At 34.5% G+C, this 21,542-nt stretch overlaps 1 protein-coding gene across 1 annotated transcript in view; it reads right to left on the reverse strand.

The window, feature by feature from the left end:
- The window catches only part of XPR1 (xenotropic and polytropic retrovirus receptor 1), a 234,545-nt gene that overhangs the window by 198,054 nt on the left and 14,949 nt on the right, over positions 1-21,542 (reverse strand). Inside the window, exon 2 of the mRNA XM_080824449.1 lies at positions 4,369-4,420. Coding sequence (XP_080680575.1) covers positions 4,369-4,420 — 52 coding nt within the window. The remainder of the gene's footprint in view (positions 1-4,368; positions 4,421-21,542) is intronic.

Consider the following 21,542-nt stretch of genomic DNA (forward strand, 5'->3'; position numbering starts at 1 on the left):
AAACTGTTTTGTCTCAAAACAATCCTGTTAAGGTGTCACTGATTTTCTGCTGGGAACCATTAGCTGGCAGCTTCATTTAATCTGTCCCAAATACCCAATACCTCACTGGCAGCAGGAATTATAAAAACACAATAGAGTTTAAGGGCTTTTAGCATCACTTTCCAAAAATTCCTTGAAACACTATTCTACGAAAGACTGACTCCACAGATTCTAAGTGTATACCTGATCTTGATGTTAAAAAAAGATCCACAGGGGCACCTGGGTGGCTCAGTGGGTTAAAGCCTCTGCCTTCTGCTCGGGTCATGATCTCAGGGTCCTGAGATCGAGCCCCAAATCGGGCTCTCTGCTCAGCAGGGAGCCTGCTTCCCTTCCTCTCTCTCTGCCTGCCTCTCTGCCTACTTGTGATCTCCGTCTGTCCAATAAATAAAATATTAAAAAAAAAAAAAAATCCACAATTCTAGTAACTTTAATATTCTCATTCTACTGTCATGGTATGCTGCTCTACAAGTCTTTCTGCAGGAAAAACAAAACAAAACAAAACAAAAACAATTTAAATACTAAAATGTTTAATTACTAATGCCATTATTTAAAAATCAATAAATCATATAAACTTTAACACGGAATTTAAGTCATCTTCTAAGTCATAGAATATTTCCAAATGTAAATAGTTAACAAAAAAACAGATTATCCAGAAGAGTAAGTAATGATATATATCAAAAGAGAATAAATATAAATTGATAAGGAATGCCTGACAATAAGTCCTTAAGCTTTCTTATGTATATTGTTTTGGAATATGAGCATTATAATTATAGTTATAATTACAAGACATCTACTTTAAATAAAAAGAGACCCCTTATTTTTCATGAACTAATATATAAATGAATGACACATGAAATTTACTCTCAAAGGATGAATGCAGCAAAATACCATAAATCTGAATGTTTATTTATTTGAGTAAAAAAAGCAACTTTAGGTGAACATGTCTTAATTTCTTAATGCACTGAAATTATTTTGTTTGGTGGGTTTTTTTTAAGTGAGGAAAAAGCCCACTTTATTAACGAAGGGTAACACTATCTTGAAATGTCCTACACAGTTGCAAGAAAATGACTCACTGGTATAAAAAATTGTGTCTGTGGTCAACTTCTTATCAACAGTTTCATATACTATGCCTTTTATCAAATAAACCACTTCACTCTTACAGAACCCATTTCAAGTCACCTTGAACGAGAAAGCTATTTATTTTACTATAACTCATCTAAAGTAATAAGTCAGCAAAAAAAAATTTTTTTTTTAAGATTTTTATTTATTTGACAGACAGAGATCACAAGTAGGCAGAGAGGCAGGCAGAGAGAGAGGGAAGTAGGTTCCCTGCTAAGCAGAGAGCCCCAATGCGAGGCTCGATCCCAGGACCCTGGGATCATGACCTGAGCCGAAGGCAGAGGCTTCAACCCACTGAGCCACCCAGGCGCCCCCAAAATTTTCTTTTTTTGTTAAGATTTTATTTATTTGAGAGACAGAGAGAGTGAGCAGGGGGAGGGGCATCAGGAGGAGCAGACTCCCCACTTCAGCAGGGGGCCTGATGTGGGGGCTAAACCCCAGGACCCTGAGATCACGACCTAAGCCGAAAGCAGATGCTTAACTGACTGAGCCACCAAGGTACCTCAGCGAAAATGTTTTTTAACTTTAATAATGATGTACCTTATAACCATTCAACACATGTAATTATTCAGTACAGCTCTTAATTACTTAGATTTGATTCAATACAATAAACATTTTGAAAAATGTAAATGTCCTCTGGATGCTATAAACAAACAAACAAACAAATGCTCCTGTATTCAAATAGAATAATCTAATTATCAATGAACTTAAGAAGCTTGTAAACCTACTGGCTAATTACTGTCTAAAAGAAGTTAGCATTAATCATATTGATCTAAAATTATATAAGATTTATGGTAGGGGTTCTAGACTTCAGCTATTTATTAGAATCACCTAGGAGAGTGTAGAACTATCAATGCCTGGGCTTCACTCCCAGATCCTATTTTAATTGGTTTGAGATGGGAACAAAGTATCAGTATTTGTATAAAACAAACAAAACAAACACAGGTAAACTGAATTAAACATACAGAACATTTGAGAACTATCAATTTAGGCTATACTTCAGTTTTAAGACAGAAAAAACTTGCTCACTGGCACCAAAAGTTTTAAGTCTACTAAAAACTTAAGGTGTAGGAAAAAAAAGTGAAGAAAAAGAGAAAAAAAACAATATTCAAAAACATAATCAAGGCCTAGAAAACATTTTTGCCTTTAAAAAATGTTAAAGTTGAAAGCCCTATCTCAGATTTGGTTGATAGATAGGCTAATGCTGCTTTATTTATAGATAACAGCTAAATAAAAGCAATACAAACACAATGGTAAGAATAAATGATAGAAATAATTACCATTCAAATTTAACACCATAGAAAGACAGTAAATTAATATAGTATCATGATCAAATGAGACAAAATTATAGTCAATAACATTTTGTGACCTCAATACTACACAGAATAGTGTTCCTTTAAACCACTTTACCAATACCTTCGATTCTTAAGTACCTCAAAAGAGAAGAATTCATTTAAGAAGATATAGTTACATGGCTCCAATCTGAGATTAGAAAGAACAAACAAGTGCAGAATATTTCCCTTATGAAAGCAGCATATACATCTGTATGCTCAGCCACAATACTCTCTTTACAATAGGGCCCAAAATTAACATCTCTGAGCAATGAGATAAAAAAAGTTCTTAATTACAAGCATTTTAACATATTATCACAGAATTCAGTTTCTCTCTAATAACAGTTAAAGGTGTATGAAAATTACTAGCAACATGAGCCGGCATGAAGGGATGAATGAGGATCACCAGAACATGTCAGAATATGTCTGTTACAAACTGGATGGTAAAACTTACAAGAAAAACTAAAGATAAGTAGCCCAACCTTGAGAATAAAATTAAAAGAACCAATAATAAAAAATTACACAGGATGAGGGAACCAGTTAAACTTCCACGTAATTTCATTCTTCTTAAAATAAAATTTTAAGAAAATTATTTTTAAAATATTTTGAGAGGTACTCTTTAAGACATAAAGAACATTTTGATAAATAAGTACTTTCTGTTAAACATTAGAAAATTAAATATATTTTAATAATAAATTAAATATTATTGTAATAAAAAATTCAGTGACATATTATAAAACTAATACCCAAGTGCCAATACCCTGGTAAGGATTTCAAGATGTTAAAGGAAGCACATTTTGAATGCAGAATGGTTAGAGATGAAAGATGTAGAATTCTATGTAATTAAAGAAATGAGTTTTGTTTTGTTTTGTTGTTTGCTTTGGGAGTAGAATTCAGTGATTCAGCAAAGAAATGAGATTTTTAATTATAGACCTATACTTTTATATTAAACAACTTAGGCATCTGTTACACGTCATAAAAATAAGCCTCCAAAAGCCTGTCACTAGAATGACTTCACAGAATTCCAGTTTGGCATCTTATAAATATATTAATCTATACATACTATCTAGATTATTCTTGGTATATACTTTTTCACATTCATCCTTCCTGAGAAAAATGTGATATGAAATTTTAAAAGATTACCCAGCAGCGGAGGAAACATTCCCTCAAGAAATAACTGTTGAATTAGCTCCATTATTTAATGACATAAGAACTCTTACAACTTTAAATTATAGCTCTCCAAACCTACCAAAGGTTAAACCCATAAGGAATGAGCTGGTGAGCAGAAGCTGAGATAATAGAAAAGCTCAATAAAGATAACTGGAGAGAAAACTACTGTCCTTAGATCAGTGATTTTATGACTGCCAAACTGTGCAGATGCATATAGATACATGTTTATATCACCTACACACATATACACAGTAAGTATGCTTCATTGTTTTGTTTTGTTTTGTTTACTAATCCCAATCTAAAGACACAGCATAAATAGAAAGGAAAAACTAAATTGCCCAGACTAATTATGGACTAAGGATTTACTAAAGGATGGATGGATGGATCGATGGATCGATGGATGGATAGAGAGACAGATATAAAAATATATTGGAGGAAGGGGAGATGATACAGATAAGAACTTTGACTCTAAACCAGTATCTGTGATTCACAATGTTAAGGTGATTCAAGGACATTGTAAGGAATCCATTTTAGATAAATGTGAGCTTAACAAACAAAAAGCTGACTGAAATATAAAGTAATCATAACATAAAAGCATAAAAGATCTATATAACAGGGCAGGATATATTAGTTTTCTACTACACAGTTTAAAATATCTTCCCTAAAAAAGGGATTTTATGTGACTAAATTAGGGATTAATGCATCTTACCTTCCACAGAAGGTGCCTGATCCTGAGCTGAATACAGCATATCCTTGAAAGCCTATTAAAAAAAAAAAAAAGTGCATGAAATAATGAGTAATCTTTAAACTAACAGCATTTGACGCTAAACAATTACTTCTTTTTCAATATCCAGACTATACAATCCAGACTACTAAATTGAGAATTTAGTAATATACTTCAATTAACTTTAGTAAGCTGAAACCCAAATACTATACTTTCATATCAACCCAGTATTGTCCAATCTTTAAGAAAATGACTAATATGTACACTTTAAAAATTAAAGGGCATTGGGAACAGAATGAAAAATCTCCTGAGAGATCATAAACTCTCTTGACTAAAAGAAAATAGCGAGAGAAACTGAGAACAATGGTCAGAAAGATATACATGGAACAGTGCTTAAGAAAACATGAAACACTAGATACAAATTTTTTCTTTTTGTAGTAACATAAAAGTAACATAAAATTTACCATCTTAACCATTTTCACATTAACAATTCAGTAGTGTCAAGTACACTCACATGCTACGTAGACAATCTCCGGAATTCTTTTTATCTTGGATACAAATAGTCTTCAATGAAGGCCTGGAATGTCCTCCCTAAGAGTGCAGGACTATAAATATATTTACAGATTGTTTTTTTTTCCAAACCAGTGAATTAACGACCAATAATATTTAGGTAATTTGGATGGCTGCAGTTTGGTCTCCCAGTAAGTGGTTTGGGAGCAGTAATGAAAAGCATTTCCCCACATCTATCAATATGGTAGAATCAACTGAGTGGATAAGGCTCCAATGCTGAAGAGCTGGTCCTAAAAAGGTGGCTATATCCAATCCCATAGCTTCGAAACCTCAAATACCATCTAACACTTGGTGATTCCCAAAGTGGCCTCCGGCCTCCCTCAACAACTGACATTTGGAGTCAGATAATTCTTTGTTTGGGGGGAGGCTGAGGGGCTGTTCTGTGCATAATAGGATTTTTAGTATCATCCCTGGCATCAAGAGACTCACTAGCCTCATCTAGATACCAGTAGCAACACCTCCACCAAAACTGTAACAACCAAAAATATCTCCATATTCTGCCAAATGTCCCATGGGGGTCAAAATCAACACACCACCCCCACACCCAGAACCACTGCCCTAGAGTCACTCAAGCTTAAACCCCCCAAAAAGGGAAATAAACCTTCTGGGTAACCCTTCTATATTCAAGTCTAGTAAATTATATTCTTCCCAAGTGAATTTATCATTTGCTTTAGACCAGTGACCAATCTGTTAGTTCTGTGACTAACCAAGCTTGACAACATATGTAAAAAAGGTTCCCAATGAAACAAAGAAAAATAAAATTTTTGATCAATGCATTTTTGTTCATTTTAACCCTTTTTTTAAAAAAAAATATTCATAGGAAAACTATGTATATTTAAATATTTTAACAGTGCACATGCTTAAATCCTTAACATTCAGTAAGATTCACTATTTATATAAAATTTGAGACACTACAGTAATGCAATTGTGGTATAATTTAAAAAATTTGCTCTTTGTTTCAGGTTCCTGGCACAAATTTCTGAAACCTTTAGAATCTACTCTCTTTTATACACTGAAACAGTTCACGGCGGGCAGTGGGGGGGTGCGAAATAGCTTCAGGGTGGTGGATGATCCCCAGAAAAACTGACCACCTGATTAATGTGATTAGAGGGTTAAAACTTTCAGCCCCAACCCCAGATCTCTGAGAAAGAGGGAATGGCTGGGGACTGAATTCAATCACCAGTGGCCAAAGATTTGTAGTCACCCAGGCAGAAGTATGGGTATCCTGGGTACCCCATTTATAGCTGGCCTCTGAAGTGAGGGCAGTCTTGTGGGACTAAGCCCTTAACCATGGGGTCTGTGCTAACTCTGGATAGTTCGTATCAGAATTAAAGTGAATTACTAGACACCCAATTGGTGTCAGGGAAATGGTTATTAGCATCAGAAAAAAGAACTGGTCAGAAGAGGTATCTGAAAACACACAAACAGAAATCTTCTTCTTCTTTTTTTTTTTTTTTTTTTTACAGAACCTTCATTATTGGATCACAACTTTTCTAAGATTACCTTTGAAGCTCAGCCTCGTGTTTACTGACCACTAATTCTTTAACTTATTTATGTACAAAAGCCCTAAGTATATATGAAAAAGGTATGGAACTTCTTTGAAGATCAAAGTATATACATTCATTATTTTCTTTACAATTTGAGATGTCTCAAGGACCACTAACTTCTGGCCTAAAAAAGGAAGCTAGTCCAGAAGATTTTATCAAACATCAGAAAGTCTTTGTCAGTTTGGACTGGAATTTCATCTTAAAAATCCTACACAAGTATAGAGTGGTGGTTATGTTAGAGTCTCCCATAAAATATTTCAAGAGAGTAAATGAATAGATTACTTAGAGCAAAGTAAATCTCTAGATAGAAAAATAGAAGAAGAAACACATAAACCCAGCCAGAGAATATTTACAAAATATTTACAAAATATTTACAAAAATAAATCTATTATGGGAATAGGTAATATAGGAGACTCAAATATCTGAATAAAGTTTTTCTACTTCTGGAGTATAACAGGCATGTGTACCAAAATTAAATGATGCTATCAAGAACCAAATAAACCATTAATGACAAGCAGGATGACTTCTACATAGTAGAAGCTCAATAAATAGTTCTTGAATTCAAAAGCCTTTCTTCCTCAAAGAAAATTACCTTATAAAAATGAACAAAGCACACTGCAAAAGCATACTAAGCAGTACCTTACTGACATATTATGAAAATGAATTAAATTTGCAAAAGGGAAGCTTACCAAATTAAGTTTTTAAAAGACGATTAAAATTTTATAAAAAGAAAAATGATAGCCTTCATTTTGATTATAAAACTGAATCATAATTTCATTTCAATCAAGACAACTCTCAGTAAAATCTGGGACAATTCTTTCTGCTTCTTACTACTTCGGTTTTCCTCTGAATAATAGAAACCTCTAAGTTTTTTACTATATTGTCTTACAAAACTCCATAAACAGGATAGATACCATTCTTTTCTTGTGACATGAGAATAGTCCCCAATTAGGAACTAAGAAGAAGAAAAAAGCCTACAAAGTAATGTCTACATTAGTATCTATATATTTATAATATGAAAGCACTTGCCTGGGTTAGGAACAATAAATCCAAATACATATAACAACACATTCAAAGAGGTTCCTCAATTTATGCTATTTTCCTTTAAGGATATCCATTACTTTATATAAAACTCTGAATTTGCAGGCACCTGGGTGGCCTTAGTCTGTTAAGCATTTGACACTGATTTTGAGTCAGGTCACAGTCTCAGGGTTGTGATCCAGCCCAGTGATGGGCTCTGCACTGGGCATGGAGCCTGCTTAGGATTCTCTCCCCCTCTCCCTGCCTAAAATAAACAAAATAAAAACACCTCTGAATTTGTATAATAAAAATCAATATACATTCATGTGCATTACATAGATTAGATTTTTTAAAAAGATCTATTTATTTACTTTGAGGGGCACCTGGGTGGCTCAGTGGGTTAAAGCCTCTTCCTTCGGCTCAGGTCATGGTCCCAGGGTTCTGGGATGGAGCCCCATGTCGGGCTTTGTGCTCGGCAGGGAGCCTGCTTCCCCCCTCTTTCTCTCTGCCTGCCTCTCTGCCTTCTTGTGATCTCTGTCTGTCAAATAAAATCTTTAAAAAAAAAAAAAGATATATTTATTTACTTTGAGAGAGCATGGTGTGGCGGGGGGGTGGGGGGAGCAGATCCCAAGCAGGTTCCCCTTAAAGTGCAGAGCCCAAAGCTGGGCTCAGTCTCACAACCCTGAGATCATGATCTGAGTTGGTATCAAGGGTCAGACACTCAACTACTGAGCCTCCCACACACCCAACAATAGATTTCTTGGATTTTCAAAGGATTCAAAGCAATCTTTTATATCAACATCTCTACTGTAATCTGAGTGTTAAATTGTTTTTGTTATGTTATTGAAATATATGTACTAAGACAAAACTCCTTTAGTGCTTATAACAACTCATGTAACAGTAAAATCTTCCAAATTAAATCCAAACACACACACAAAACCAATACTATTCAACCAACATTAACATGACAGGAAAAAAAGGTGTGCTGAAACAAAATCTCAACTGGCAACATGAATACAATGCTGTCATTGTATCTGCTCTTCTAAATTTGGAATGCCTATATGACTATTAGATGTGATATAATCCTCTTAGTACCTCTCCCTACTATGAGGTAGCATAGTACAGTGGGTAGGAGTTATGGAATTGGACAATGTGTATAAAAACCAACCCTACTATAATAGCTATGTAAGCTTGGGAAAATTAACTTCTCTGTATAACAATGTCCTCATCTGTACAACAGAAGTGATCACACATATCTCACAGGTCTATTTCAAGAATTAAAACCTCTTAAAACATAAATCCTTATAATTATAATTCGTGATTATACATGAAGAGTACTTAGAACATTAAAGATACTCAAAGAATGTTAGCTAATCCAATGTGAAATACCACAAAACTTAGATCATACAGTGGGTTGTGGCATCATTTGGTGATCTACTGTTTGGACATAAATACATTATTTATGCATTAGATATACCTCAGTCCGAATTAACTCTTCATAAGGTAGTACAATACTACCTAGAGCCAACATGACCAAACAAGTATAAACACGGTTTCTGCAATCTCCTGGCATTTACTAGTTTATAAGACAGTCATCTAGATGATCTAGAATATGCTATGACATTTTCAGAAAATCACTGTCATGAACGTACTCTATTTTTAATTCTCATGGGAAACCTACAGACTCCTAAGAAAATAATGCAAATCCCAGTTTGATATGCTTTTTTAACAAGGTCTCCTAATTATATTAAACTTTCTACTATACACACACACACACACACACACACACACACACACACATCTGTTGTATGATATAGGGTATAGCTCAAACCTAACATGTATGTTCAATAATACTGCCATTTCAAATTTCTTATGTTGTTAATTTTTAATAACACATAGTAGATCATCATTAATCTCCTTTGCAAAGCACAAGCCATTTCACAGGCCTCTTCACAAACTCAAATCAAAAGCTAGAAAAATTCCTACTTTCAGGTGGTATATATACACAATGGAATACTACTCATCCATCAAAAAGAATGAAATCTTGCCATTCACAACAACATGGATGGAGCTAGTGTGTATTATGCTAAGCGAAAAAAGTCAGAGAAAGACAAACACCATAGGATTTCACTTATATGTGGAATCTGAGAAACAAAATAGATGAACATATGGGAGAGGGGGAAAAAGAAAGAAAAGCAGAGTGAAAAACAAACCATAAGAGGCTCTTAAAGATAAAGAACAAACTGAGGAGTGATGGATAGAAAGGGTGGCAGATGGGCTAGATGAGTGATGGGTATTAAGGAGGGCACTTGATATGATGAGAACTGGGTATTGTCTGTAAGTGATGAGTTACTGAATTCCACTCCTAAAACCAACACTGCACTGTATATTAACTAGAATTTAAATAAAATTTTGAACAAAAGGAGAAAAAAACTCCTACTTCCTATCAAATCACCATTAGCCTCATATACATCATACTATAAATATTAACACCTCCATCAATAAAATATCTAACTCATGTTGTCCTCATTGGCTTCAATATTCAAAGTCAGCACACTGGAATCTAATTATTGATTATTAAGCAATAAAACAAACAGGCATTTAAAGAGGAAGGGAAAGGGATATTTGTCATAAACCTTCAAAACAATCATATTCTTGGGGTACCTGGGTGGCTCAGTCATTAAGTGTCTGCATTTGGCTCAGGTCATGATCCCAGAGTCCTGGGATCGAGCCCCACACCAGGCTCCTTGCTCCGCAGGAAGCCTGCTTCTCCCTCTCCTACTCCCCTCACTGTGCTCCCTCTCTCCTTGTGTCTCTCTCTGTCAAATGAATAAATAAAATCTTTGAAAAAAATCATAATCTCTATTAACAGTGTTTAATAATTAGATAAAGTTTACATCACCAACTTTTTTTAATCTGAAAACTTTTCTAAATGGAACTCATGAATAACAAAATTTTGAAATATTTTTCAAAATATGTACATGATGAGCTTATCTACAGTACCCCAGAAACATTCTCCAATTGTTTCTTTTTCAGTTTCTACTTCCTCTTTATGCATTACCTTTTTAATTTTTTCACCAGAAATACTAAGTATTCTGTGAATAATGTACAGGTCATTACCTGTGACCTGGTTTTTGTCTCATTATCTAGAAATCAGTCATGTTTTCATGATACTGAAGTGTTAAGAGCAGTTCTGCAAATCAAATTATAGACCTCAAGAGGGCAGCTAGCATTCTCATGTGTCCTATACAAAGAATCACCACCTAATTAATGCTCATTTCTATCCCCATATAGAAATAAACTAACCTAGCTCTGTTTTTGATGACAGAAATAAGCTGTAAAGTCAATAAAAACTCTTATACAACTTCTTATAATTTATTAAAGTTCAAAATTAATGTACTCTTGTACATACTTAATACCAAACCCTATTTTAATTAAGCATGAGCCAATTTACATAGAATTTAAAAGCACCCCATCAGCAAAAGGCAATTCAATATGCAAAAGTTGTTACAACATAAATTATAATTGAAATTATTAAATGTATAAAACATATAAAATAGAAAGATCTAATTTGGAGCATGTCATGTTATATTCACATTTATAAATTACTGCACTAATATATTCTCACATTCACTGACATGGTTTTTACTATTTCCATGTGGATATCTCCCAAAACTATATTGTGAGCCACATGTCTCCTAACACAAAATCAGAATGTCCAAAATTCATTTCTTCCCAAAGCCTGCTCTCCTCATGTTTTACACTTCTTTTAATGCCATTGCAAGTAGCCAAATCACACAGATTTACAATCTCAGTTATCACTCACTCAACAAATATTCACTGGGTATCTACTATGTACCAGGCACTGCTCTAGACACCTGGAATACATCATGAGGAAAATAAAAATCCCTGTCCTAGCAGAGTTAACATTCTTACATTCTCCTTCCTACCCATGAGTTTAGTGATCTGATTCAATCAATGCCACTATCACAACCTCATTTACATTCATTCTCTCCTATCCTTTTACCTACACTATTTCAGTGAACTCTTCACTGGTTTACCAATCCATAGGTTTTCATCTCTCTAAAATATCTCACAAACTGCGCCATATCAATCTTCCCAAAGCATCAATCTGATTCTCCAGCTTAAAAATTTACAAGGATTTCTCAATGGCCACAAAATAAAGCTCATAATCCTCTGCTGGTCTCTAAGGTACCCAGAATGGTCCAAACTATCTTTTAGGCTTATCTTCCAAACTAAAGAAAATCACTTTCACTTTCATCTGACTTTCAAGCCAAAATGAATTATTTATTATTATAATTACTCCTTTGGGGGAACCTCAATATTTCTTTCATCTTTTGCCTTTGTTTACAACTATTGCCTCTACTATAATCCCCCACCCTACCCACACCTTTAAAATCTAATTTCCAAATCTTAACCAATCTTCAAGGTCTAGATCAAATTTAACCTCTTTTATGCTTTGTCCTGGTTTCTCCAGGTAGAAATTATCACTCCCTCCTCTGAAATCCTACAGTACTCTATTTGAAACCATTTATAGCACTTAATATTTCTACCTTATGTTTTAGTTATCTGTGTCACTTGTTCCCCATATGAATGTAAAGTCAAGGTTTTAGCCACCTTGCTTATAACTGTATAAAAGAGGCACACCATAAATATTTCTAGATTATTAATATCATCATTAAGGAAGTTACAAGCTTTATTCATTCAATGAACATCACTGGATGTCTGCTCTGTACACTATGCCAGGCTCTGAAGAAATGATGATGACTCAAACAAGAAGTCACATAAATAGGTAAATTAGAACACAATATGTTAAATAGTTAAAAAAAATAAACACAGCATATTGAAAGTCTAAGGCAGTAGCAATGGAAGAAAAAAGCAGGTGAAATGTGGGAAAGAGAGGGATACCAAGAAGCAAAAACCAAGAAGCAAAGAAGAAAGACTAGACAAACAACTAAACATGAACTAAGGGATCTAAAGATCTCCCAGATTTTGAGCTCAGGTAAAAAGAAGGATGATTCCTGATATTATTAACTGACCTGAAAAAACACAAAAGAAAAAACTTGAGCAAAAAGAAAAAAGATAGGCATTTGGATGACAAACCGTTTTGGGTATCTACAGGATAACTGAGATAGTAGACAGATGAAAATAGAGATCTACAGTTTAAAAGATACATCAGAGCTAGTGGTTAAGAGTTGGGAATCACTTATATAAAGATGATTTGAAACTGCCTAAGCTCTAGGTAAATGCGATTTCTCAGAAAGTGAGAAGTGGTCCCAACACATAAACTTTTGGAATACAAACCATCAGAGAAAACAATGAGGAGAAAATCAGATATATATACACAGGGCCACAAAAATTAAAGAAGCATTTCAGGAAAGAAGAGATATTAATCAATGGTATTGTAAAAGTGTCTATATGATAACAGATCATAGATGCACACGTGGTAAGCAGAGCATAATGTGTAGAGTTGTGGCACTTTCCTATATTATTACATCTAATTCTTACTATGTTATATACCTGAAACTAATGTTAACACTGAAAAAAGAAAGAAAGAGCTTTAATAACTATCAAAAGCTGCTTAGAGAAGAGGTACCTGCACCCTCATGTTCAGTGCAGCTTTTATTCAGAATATCCAAGGCACGGAAACAACCTAAGTGTTAACAGATAAAGGGATAAAGAAGATGTGGTATATACATATATAATAGAATATCATTCAGCCATGAGAAAGAAGGAAATCCTGTCATTTGCAACAATTTGGATACTATTGAGGGCATTAATCTAAGTGAAATAAGTCAGAGAAAAACAAATACTGTATGATAGCACTTATATGTGGAATCTAAAAAAGCCAAGCTCAGAGAAATCTAAAAAAGCCAAGCTCAGAATACAGTGGTGGTTACAATGCCTATGTGTTCGGGTACCGCTGGGGGGGAATATTCATTAAAGGGTAAAAACTGCCAGTTATAAGATTAAGAAGTTCTGAGAATCTAATGTACAGCATGGTGATCATACCCAATAATCCGGTATTATATATTTGAAAGTTGTGAAGAGAGCAGATCTTAAATGTTCTCACCACAAAAAAGAAATGGTCATTACGTGATGGGATGGAGGTGTTACCTGATGCTATGGTAGTAATCACTTTATAATAAATTAATTAAATCAATGTTATATACCTTACATTTATATAGTGTTATGTGTCAATTACATCTCAATAAAACTGGAAAAATAATTTAAAAAGAAAACTGAAAACATCTGAGTTAAGTAAACAACAATTGAGAAAGGGTTTATTATACTGGTAATTCTTCTGTCTCTTGAGCTGGATGGTGAATATAGATGTCTATTCTATCTAACTGGAATGCTATCTATGTATCTCTCTATCTAATTGGAATGCTACAACTGAATTATAAAGAAAAACAGCTAACATTAGAATGCCTACACTCTGACTCTCTACTTTAGAGCCTGTAACTTAAACTATCCAGATGTAAGATTTTAAAAAATACAACCATAAGTTAAAGGAAAGAAAAATAAAAAGCTGCTTAGAGATCAAAAAGAAAGAGACTAAGAGGAGGTTATCAGATCTGAGGATCAGGAGCTCACCTATAACTATCAATAAATGGTTTCAGAAGAGTGATCAGGCTTAAATTAGATTGGGTTGAGTATACATGAGAGCTCAGGAAATGGCCATAAATACTGGTCAACAATAAAAGCAATCATAGTTATTACATTTACTGAATACCTACCATAGTTATTACATTTACTGAATACTGAATACCTACCATCAGGTATCATTTTGAGTATGAATGCACTGAATACACTGCTTTAATTTTTTAACGCATTAACTCTTAAAAAACAGAGCTTTAACTCTTTAATGCAAAGGCATTTCTCATTTTACCACTGAAGATTTGAGACTCAGGTGACTAAAGTATCTTGCCCAAGTATTGCAAATTCTATAAGCCATGCTTGAGAAAAAGACACATAACCCACTATTTCAAATGAAACCTTATTTTCTAAGAATTACCTCTATTTCTGATATTCTCCCTTTTATTTCCAAAACTTTTCTTAACCATTAGATTTTTATACCAGGTGGACCAAATAGCCCCTAAGTCTAAGATGACTCCCAAAGATTCCTGCTTCCTGGTAATAACGCTCTCGTGCAACCCCTCCCAAACCAAACAGAGCAGACCTGTATAAACAATAGATTATTGCATAAAAACAGAGTATTGCTTCCAAGGCTAGGTCATAAAAGACACTGTAGTTTTCATTTTGCTCTCTCTTGGATCTGGGAGAGGCCAACCAATAAAAAAAAAAAACAAAAACAAAAAAAACAGAAGCAGCCCTATGGAGTGTTCTGAGTGGTAAAGAACTGAGACCTCCTGAGAAACAAAACAAAATAAAACACAAATTTGCGTACCATCTGAGTGAGCTATCTTAGAATTAGATCCTCCAGTCCTAGTCAAGCCTTGAGATGACTGCAGTTCCAGGTAACATCTTAACTGCAACCGCACACAAAAATACTCTGAGCCAGAACACCCAGTGAAACTGCTTCCAAATTCTTATCACACAGCAACAGCCTAAGATAAATGTTTATTATTGTTTTAAGCTACTAAGTTTGGGGGTAACTTGTTATATAGCAATAGATAATTAATATATGAGGTAGATTTGAAAAATACCTTTATGTCACAAAATGTACATGTTATTAGATAATAACCAATATCTACTCATCTTGATCAAAGTAGCTAAGATTCTTATTCCTATAAGTATAAAAAATTATAGAAAGGAAAATTATGACAATTTTAAATGATTTATTTAGCAATAATAAGCAAAATTGCATTCCCATATGTCAAAGCCACCAACACTGTAATTTAACTTACACTGAATGCCCTTGGGAAGTCATGCAGCCACACTTCTAGGCTGGAGCAGGTCTAACAGAATAAATCAGCATCCTCCTTGTCTAAGAGTACTGTTCTGATGATAAAAATAAAGCTGATAACAAATACTCTCTCCTAACTAATTAAATCTATATGGCTCATTCTTATATTTATTGTGGTAATGGCCATAAATTCTGAGGGCAGAGAGCAATCTCACTTTAATTTTTTTAGGCCACAGCGTTTAGCACAGTACAAATTTAAAATGTGCCTGGATGGCTCAGTTGGTTGAGTGGCTGCCTTCAGTTCAGGTCATGACCCTGAAGTCCCAGGATCAAGCCCTGCATCTGGCTCCCTGCTCAGCAGGAGGTCTGCTTCTCCCTCTGACTTTCCCCGTTTCATGCTCTCTTTCTCATTCTCTCTCTCTCTCAAATAAATAAATAAAATCTTTTTTTAAAATGTATTAGTAAACTTCACAGACTTGGTAACACAAAACCTAAGTGTCCAAAATCAACACACTGGTTAATTTTTTCAAGTGTTAGCTATTGTTATATTTATCGAATTCTTTTATAGCAGTTCCAGTTTCATGAAATATCAAAACGCAAAGTCCTTTCTTATTTTTACCAATTTTCACGATCTTTTATTTGTACACAAAATTCAAACCATTTCCATGTACCAGTCACAAGAAAAGCTCTTAATGCTTTTGGCTTCCAGCTCTCTTTAACATGTTAAGTTTTATACAGGTTGGTAAAACACGTTGGATTTTACCCAAAAATAATAGTTATCACAACATAAAGTTCTCACTTTTGCTCTTAGTAACAGTTTGCCTGTTTATCTGCACAAAAACAAAAAGGAATCCAAAAGCTCTGCAATGCTTTTTCCTATATGTCTATACAAATAGTTTCTTCTTTCTTTTTTTTTTTTTTTTAAAGAAATCTCTACATACAACATAGGGCTTGAACTCACAACCCTGACATCAAGAGTTACATGCTCTTCCAACTGAGCCAGTCAGCTGCCCCATTTCTAATTGATGGATGTCAGATCACTTCACAGCTCCAATTTCAACACCAAAAAACCTTAATAAACTATTAACCTTAACAAACTATTCTCTGTAGTTCCCACTGTTCCCACAAAAATACTACTTGTCAAAATACATGAAGATATTTGTACTTAATAAAATACTACCATATTTCATTGAATCTAAGACATCATCAACTGTCAAGGCACACCATTATTTTATGAATCATTAAGAAAGAAAAATATTACCAATTAAACTACGACATCTGTGAGATGAATCCCAATCTCAAAGGTGTTGGAAGAGGGGAATGTGCATCTTAGAATCTATGAAATACAGTAATTCAATTGGTCAGAAGGTAGTTTCTCAAGGAATGGATTCTAAAAGTCCAGCTACCATCTTTTGCTTTCCAAGAAATTTCATGACACTGAAAGAGTCTTATTGGATTAAGCACTAACACCCTAAAATAAAATGTCAGTTGAATAAATGAATAAAAGTTACTCCCCTGGCTTATCTTTAATAATGACAGAAATTAACAGCTATACTTTACTGAAGAGTATCTTCTTTAGGTCAGGCCCTTGCTGACACTTTCTTATATTATTAAATCTAATTCTGACAATAAGCTTGAAAGGTAAATAGTACCTCCTTTTACACACAGGAAAACTGAAGTTCAGAGAAATAATGTTGTGAATATCTCATAGCCAGTAAATAAGGGAAATGCAATTAAAGCCAAAAACTTAGACAAAATTAAAGCTATTTTCTCTACTGTCTTCATATATACCTCACATACCCTCAAAGAACCTTTTAAAGTTTTATCCTACGTGTTCCTAAAGGTTCTATCCTATTTTCCTCACCCTGCCAGTAGCCACATCTCTCAAATGAAAATGACACACATGTTGTATCAATGACTTTAACCTCTTAAAACCTGGAAGTCGGTTTGCAAAAGACAAATTTATGTTCAGAATCCACCAATAAGCTCCTTTTGTCATATCCAAGGCCTATCCTTAATTCTCATTCTCACGACCTGTCTACACAGCTTGTCACTGCTAGTAATCCATTTATCTTTACAACCCTTGACTCTTGTGACAATATATTTTCCAAGACATCCTCTCTTTGGATCTCTACTTCTCTGCCTTACATACTTTCCCTTAGTGAATTCTTTAACTACTATCTCAATTATGATAATCTGTTGATACAATTTTTCAAATTCTAGCTCCTTCTCTACATATAAACATTTTGCACATGAAATCAGCATATTTAAGATCTAATTTCATGAGTTAACCATCCCTAAAAGTAGCTATTCTCGACCAGTTTCCCCAGGTTTAAACCTTTGTAGTGAATTCTTCCCTCCTTCACTCCCTAAAAAAATGCACAAACACTGAACACTAGAAAGTGATGCATTCAAAAATGTTTAATAGGGGCACTTGGGTGGCTCAGTCAGTTAAATGTCCAACTCTTGATTTCAGCTCGGGTCATGATCTCAGGGTTGTGAGATCGAGCCCTGCACTGAGCTGTGGAGCTTGCTTGGGATTCTGTCTCTCCCTCTACCCTTGTCCCCTCTCTCTCTTAAAAAAAAGAAAAGGTTTAATACTATTACTTTATCTTTTACCAATGATATTTTTATTTAATTTCAAATATTAGTGGTAATAAAATGATCCAATTACTACAATATTCTGTATGGTTGCATATTACACCATTTGGAAGGAAGATGTTAACTTTATTTTTAAAAATATTTTATTTATTTATTTGACAGAGAGAGAGGGAACACAAGCAGGAGGAGTGGGTAGATGGAGAAGCAGGCTTCCCGCTGAGCAGGGAGCCCAATGCGGGGCTCGATCCCAGGACCCTGGGATCATGACCTGAGCCAAAGCCGGGCACAACTGAGCCATCCAGGCACCCCAATGTTAACTTTAATAGAATATTCTGTGTTTAACAGGGCAGATTCACAAAATACACATTAAATTATTAATAATTATTGATACATTGTTAAAAAATTTAAATCATTATAATTAAAGTTGTAAATATATAGAGGATTATTAAGTGTTTCCTACATAAAACGCACCATGTTATATTGTCTTTAAAATGAAAGAAAGGTCAAGGGGGAATTTTAAAATATGGCATTTGATAATTTCTTTTCCTAAAACATTTTTTTCTCTAATACTGTATGCTTAACAATCAATTCTAATAAGACTTCACAAGAAAACTGTGGAAGAAAAAAGGAAAAAGTTGCCAAATTTCTTCCCAGTTTTTCATCTACCTCAAAAATCAAAGAAACTTTCAAAAATGTATAAGTTAATATTTTTATTTCATCAATAACCATCAAGTAGTAACATAAACTTAATGTTCTGTGAAATACCAGACTTTTTAAAAAAGGTAAAATTCTTTCAGCTTCCGCTTGTCCATGAATAGTGTCTAAGCTGTTTTCTTCCTAGAGTTTCACTGACTCCCTTCCCCAAGTTGCCTCAAGAATAAATAAATGAACCTTGCTCAACTGCTGGTTTCAAATCACTAGGGATAGATACATAATAATGGTTAATATATACAACACTTACTACTCGCAGTATTATTACTTCCTATACATACATACTATCTTACGTGCTTTCCAATTATCAATTCATTTCATTTCACACTATCCTCTAAAGTAGACATTATTATTATACCCAATTTAAGGACGAGAAAATTTTAACACAGAACGGCTAAGTGACCTGGCCAGGCTCAGAGGGTTATTATAATTTCAATTTCAGTGGTCTCTAAATCAATGTAATGTCTACTTTTTCCATCTATCAAGAACTGAACTTTTCAAAGTCCATCATACTAAGCAAACAAATTCTAGAGTAAACATTTTGTAGCCCTCTCTAGCAAATATCTAATGGCAGTATAATCTGAGATATTTATATTTCAATACTCATTTTTCAAATAAGTATATTTGACTCAAAAAGGTTTATCGTTAAGATGATGAACTCTGATAAGAAGTGGTGCCTCATCTGCTCATCAACATCTTTGTTACCTGCTATTATAAAAACATTTGAAAAACACTGGAAAGACAACATCTCAATTTCATTACCACTGGCTGCATTTGAGTTTATTACATAAAAGGGCTAAATCTGCATGCACTGACTAAACAATGTAAGAAAACTCCAAATTGATACCAAAGTAATTTATTTCTAGAGCTCCAGCCACACTCTGTGGGGACAAAGATGAACTTTTCTTATTTTCTCCATTCACTCTTCAACCATGCTCTTAAGAATCTCTTACTCAACCCTTCATGACATCCTAGGTAGATCCCATGGTGTTTTGGTAACTTCTGTTACTTAAAAAAAAAAAAGAAAAAAGTTGCTAAATATGGCAGACATTGCCAGATATTGGATGCTGACATACACACTCTGCCTGACATGCACACAGCAAGCATTAAGTAAAACATATTACTATCAAATTTAATCAAATCTAAGACATCACTAATAATAACATACACCATTATTTTCTGTGTTTCTAAATATGAAAAACATGTCTGCTAATTAATCTATGACACAGCATTAATTATAAGATGTATTCTGATTTCAGTGTTAAAATATAGGAAAAATACATACTAAAATTGATTAAATAAGCTACTGATTCAAGCTCTCAATATTTTTGTCTATACATATGTCTTGTTTTCCTGTCTTTGATCTTGTTCTCTCCAATGCATCCTCCAAGATCTAAATTATACATCTCACTTTGTAATGATCCCTCCCCACTAACTTCTTCTTTAAAATTCTTGATGGGTGACACCCAGAAGTGTTTAAATTCAGCAAGGTACCTTCACCTCTCACCTCTTCATCCATCCTAATCCCCCCTTCCAATCTCACCCCATCAGTTCTCCAACCTATCTACTAAACCGGAGTTCATTAATATGCTTAGATACTTTCACCTATTTATCCTTTCTTCAATATTACGCTATCTGCCCAGATTGACCCTTTATCCTCTTCACCATCTGATCAAACCCTACTCAATCTCTGGTACCCAGTTCAAATGCCACCTCTGTGAAAATTTCCAAGATAAATACTTTTGATTTCCAGAGCAAAATCAACTGGCATTCTTCTGTAACACAATCACAGTACACTATGATGAGGAAACCACCCAAGTACTGAGCTCCTCCAGGACAGGCACTTATCTTCACATCGCTAGACTCTTACATGATCGTGAGTGTAATACCATATTAAAAATCCAGGCTCTGAAATAAGACACACCTATGTTTGAATTCTGGCTTTACACCTATGTTTGAATTCTGGCTTTTACCACTCACTAGCTATGTGACCTTAGGCAACTTACTCAATCTAAGATTAAGTGTCTTTTTCTTTCCTTTTCTTTTTTTTTTTTTTTTTTTGATTCAGTGTCTTCTTAAAACAAGGATAGCAAAACCTGCCTTAGAGGATAAGGATTAAATGTAAAATGCCTGGCATATCAGAAACACTCAATAAACATTAGGTGGTAGTATTATCATCATCCCTTCATCATTTAAAAAAAAAAAAAAAAAGAGGGGCGCCTGGGTGGCTCAGTGGGTTAAAGCCGCTGCCTTCGGCTCGGGTCATGATCTCAGGGTCCTGGGATCGAGCCCCGCATCGGGCTCTCTGCTTGGCGGGGAGCCTGCTTCCCTCTCTCTCTCTGCCTGCCCTCTGCCTACTTGTGATCTCTGTCTGTCAAATAAATAAAAATCGTTAAAAAAAAAAAAAAAAGAGGCAGTCATTCACAAATACTTCGTGAATTGATTTAACACACATTCTGATCTTCTCTAGTCATATATGTCCTGATTTGGTTTGGTAACATGTCAAAAGAGGTCTTGGTGGGGAGGGAGGGTTGTCCCTAATATACAGATATAACCTGAGTTAACACTGAAACACAGATATATTACAGAGGAATGGCCAAATGATTTTTCAACTTTCCTAAGCCTTGCTCATTCTTACCTAACCCCTCAAGCTTTACCATAATTCCTCAGTCCTGTCTTCTCAACCAAGGCAGGTTTCTACCTAGACAGGGCAATGGCTAGTTTTCTGTGAGTAAACAGTAGTATTTTTAAGGTTTGGGTCCCTTAATTTACTCAGTCTTTTAACTGACACACACAAGAATTATTTTAGGTTGATAATG

Source organism: Martes martes (assembly GCF_963455335.1).
Source record: "Martes martes genome assembly, chromosome: 15".
In the NCBI taxonomy this organism is placed as follows: Eukaryota; Metazoa; Chordata; class Mammalia; order Carnivora; family Mustelidae; genus Martes; species Martes martes.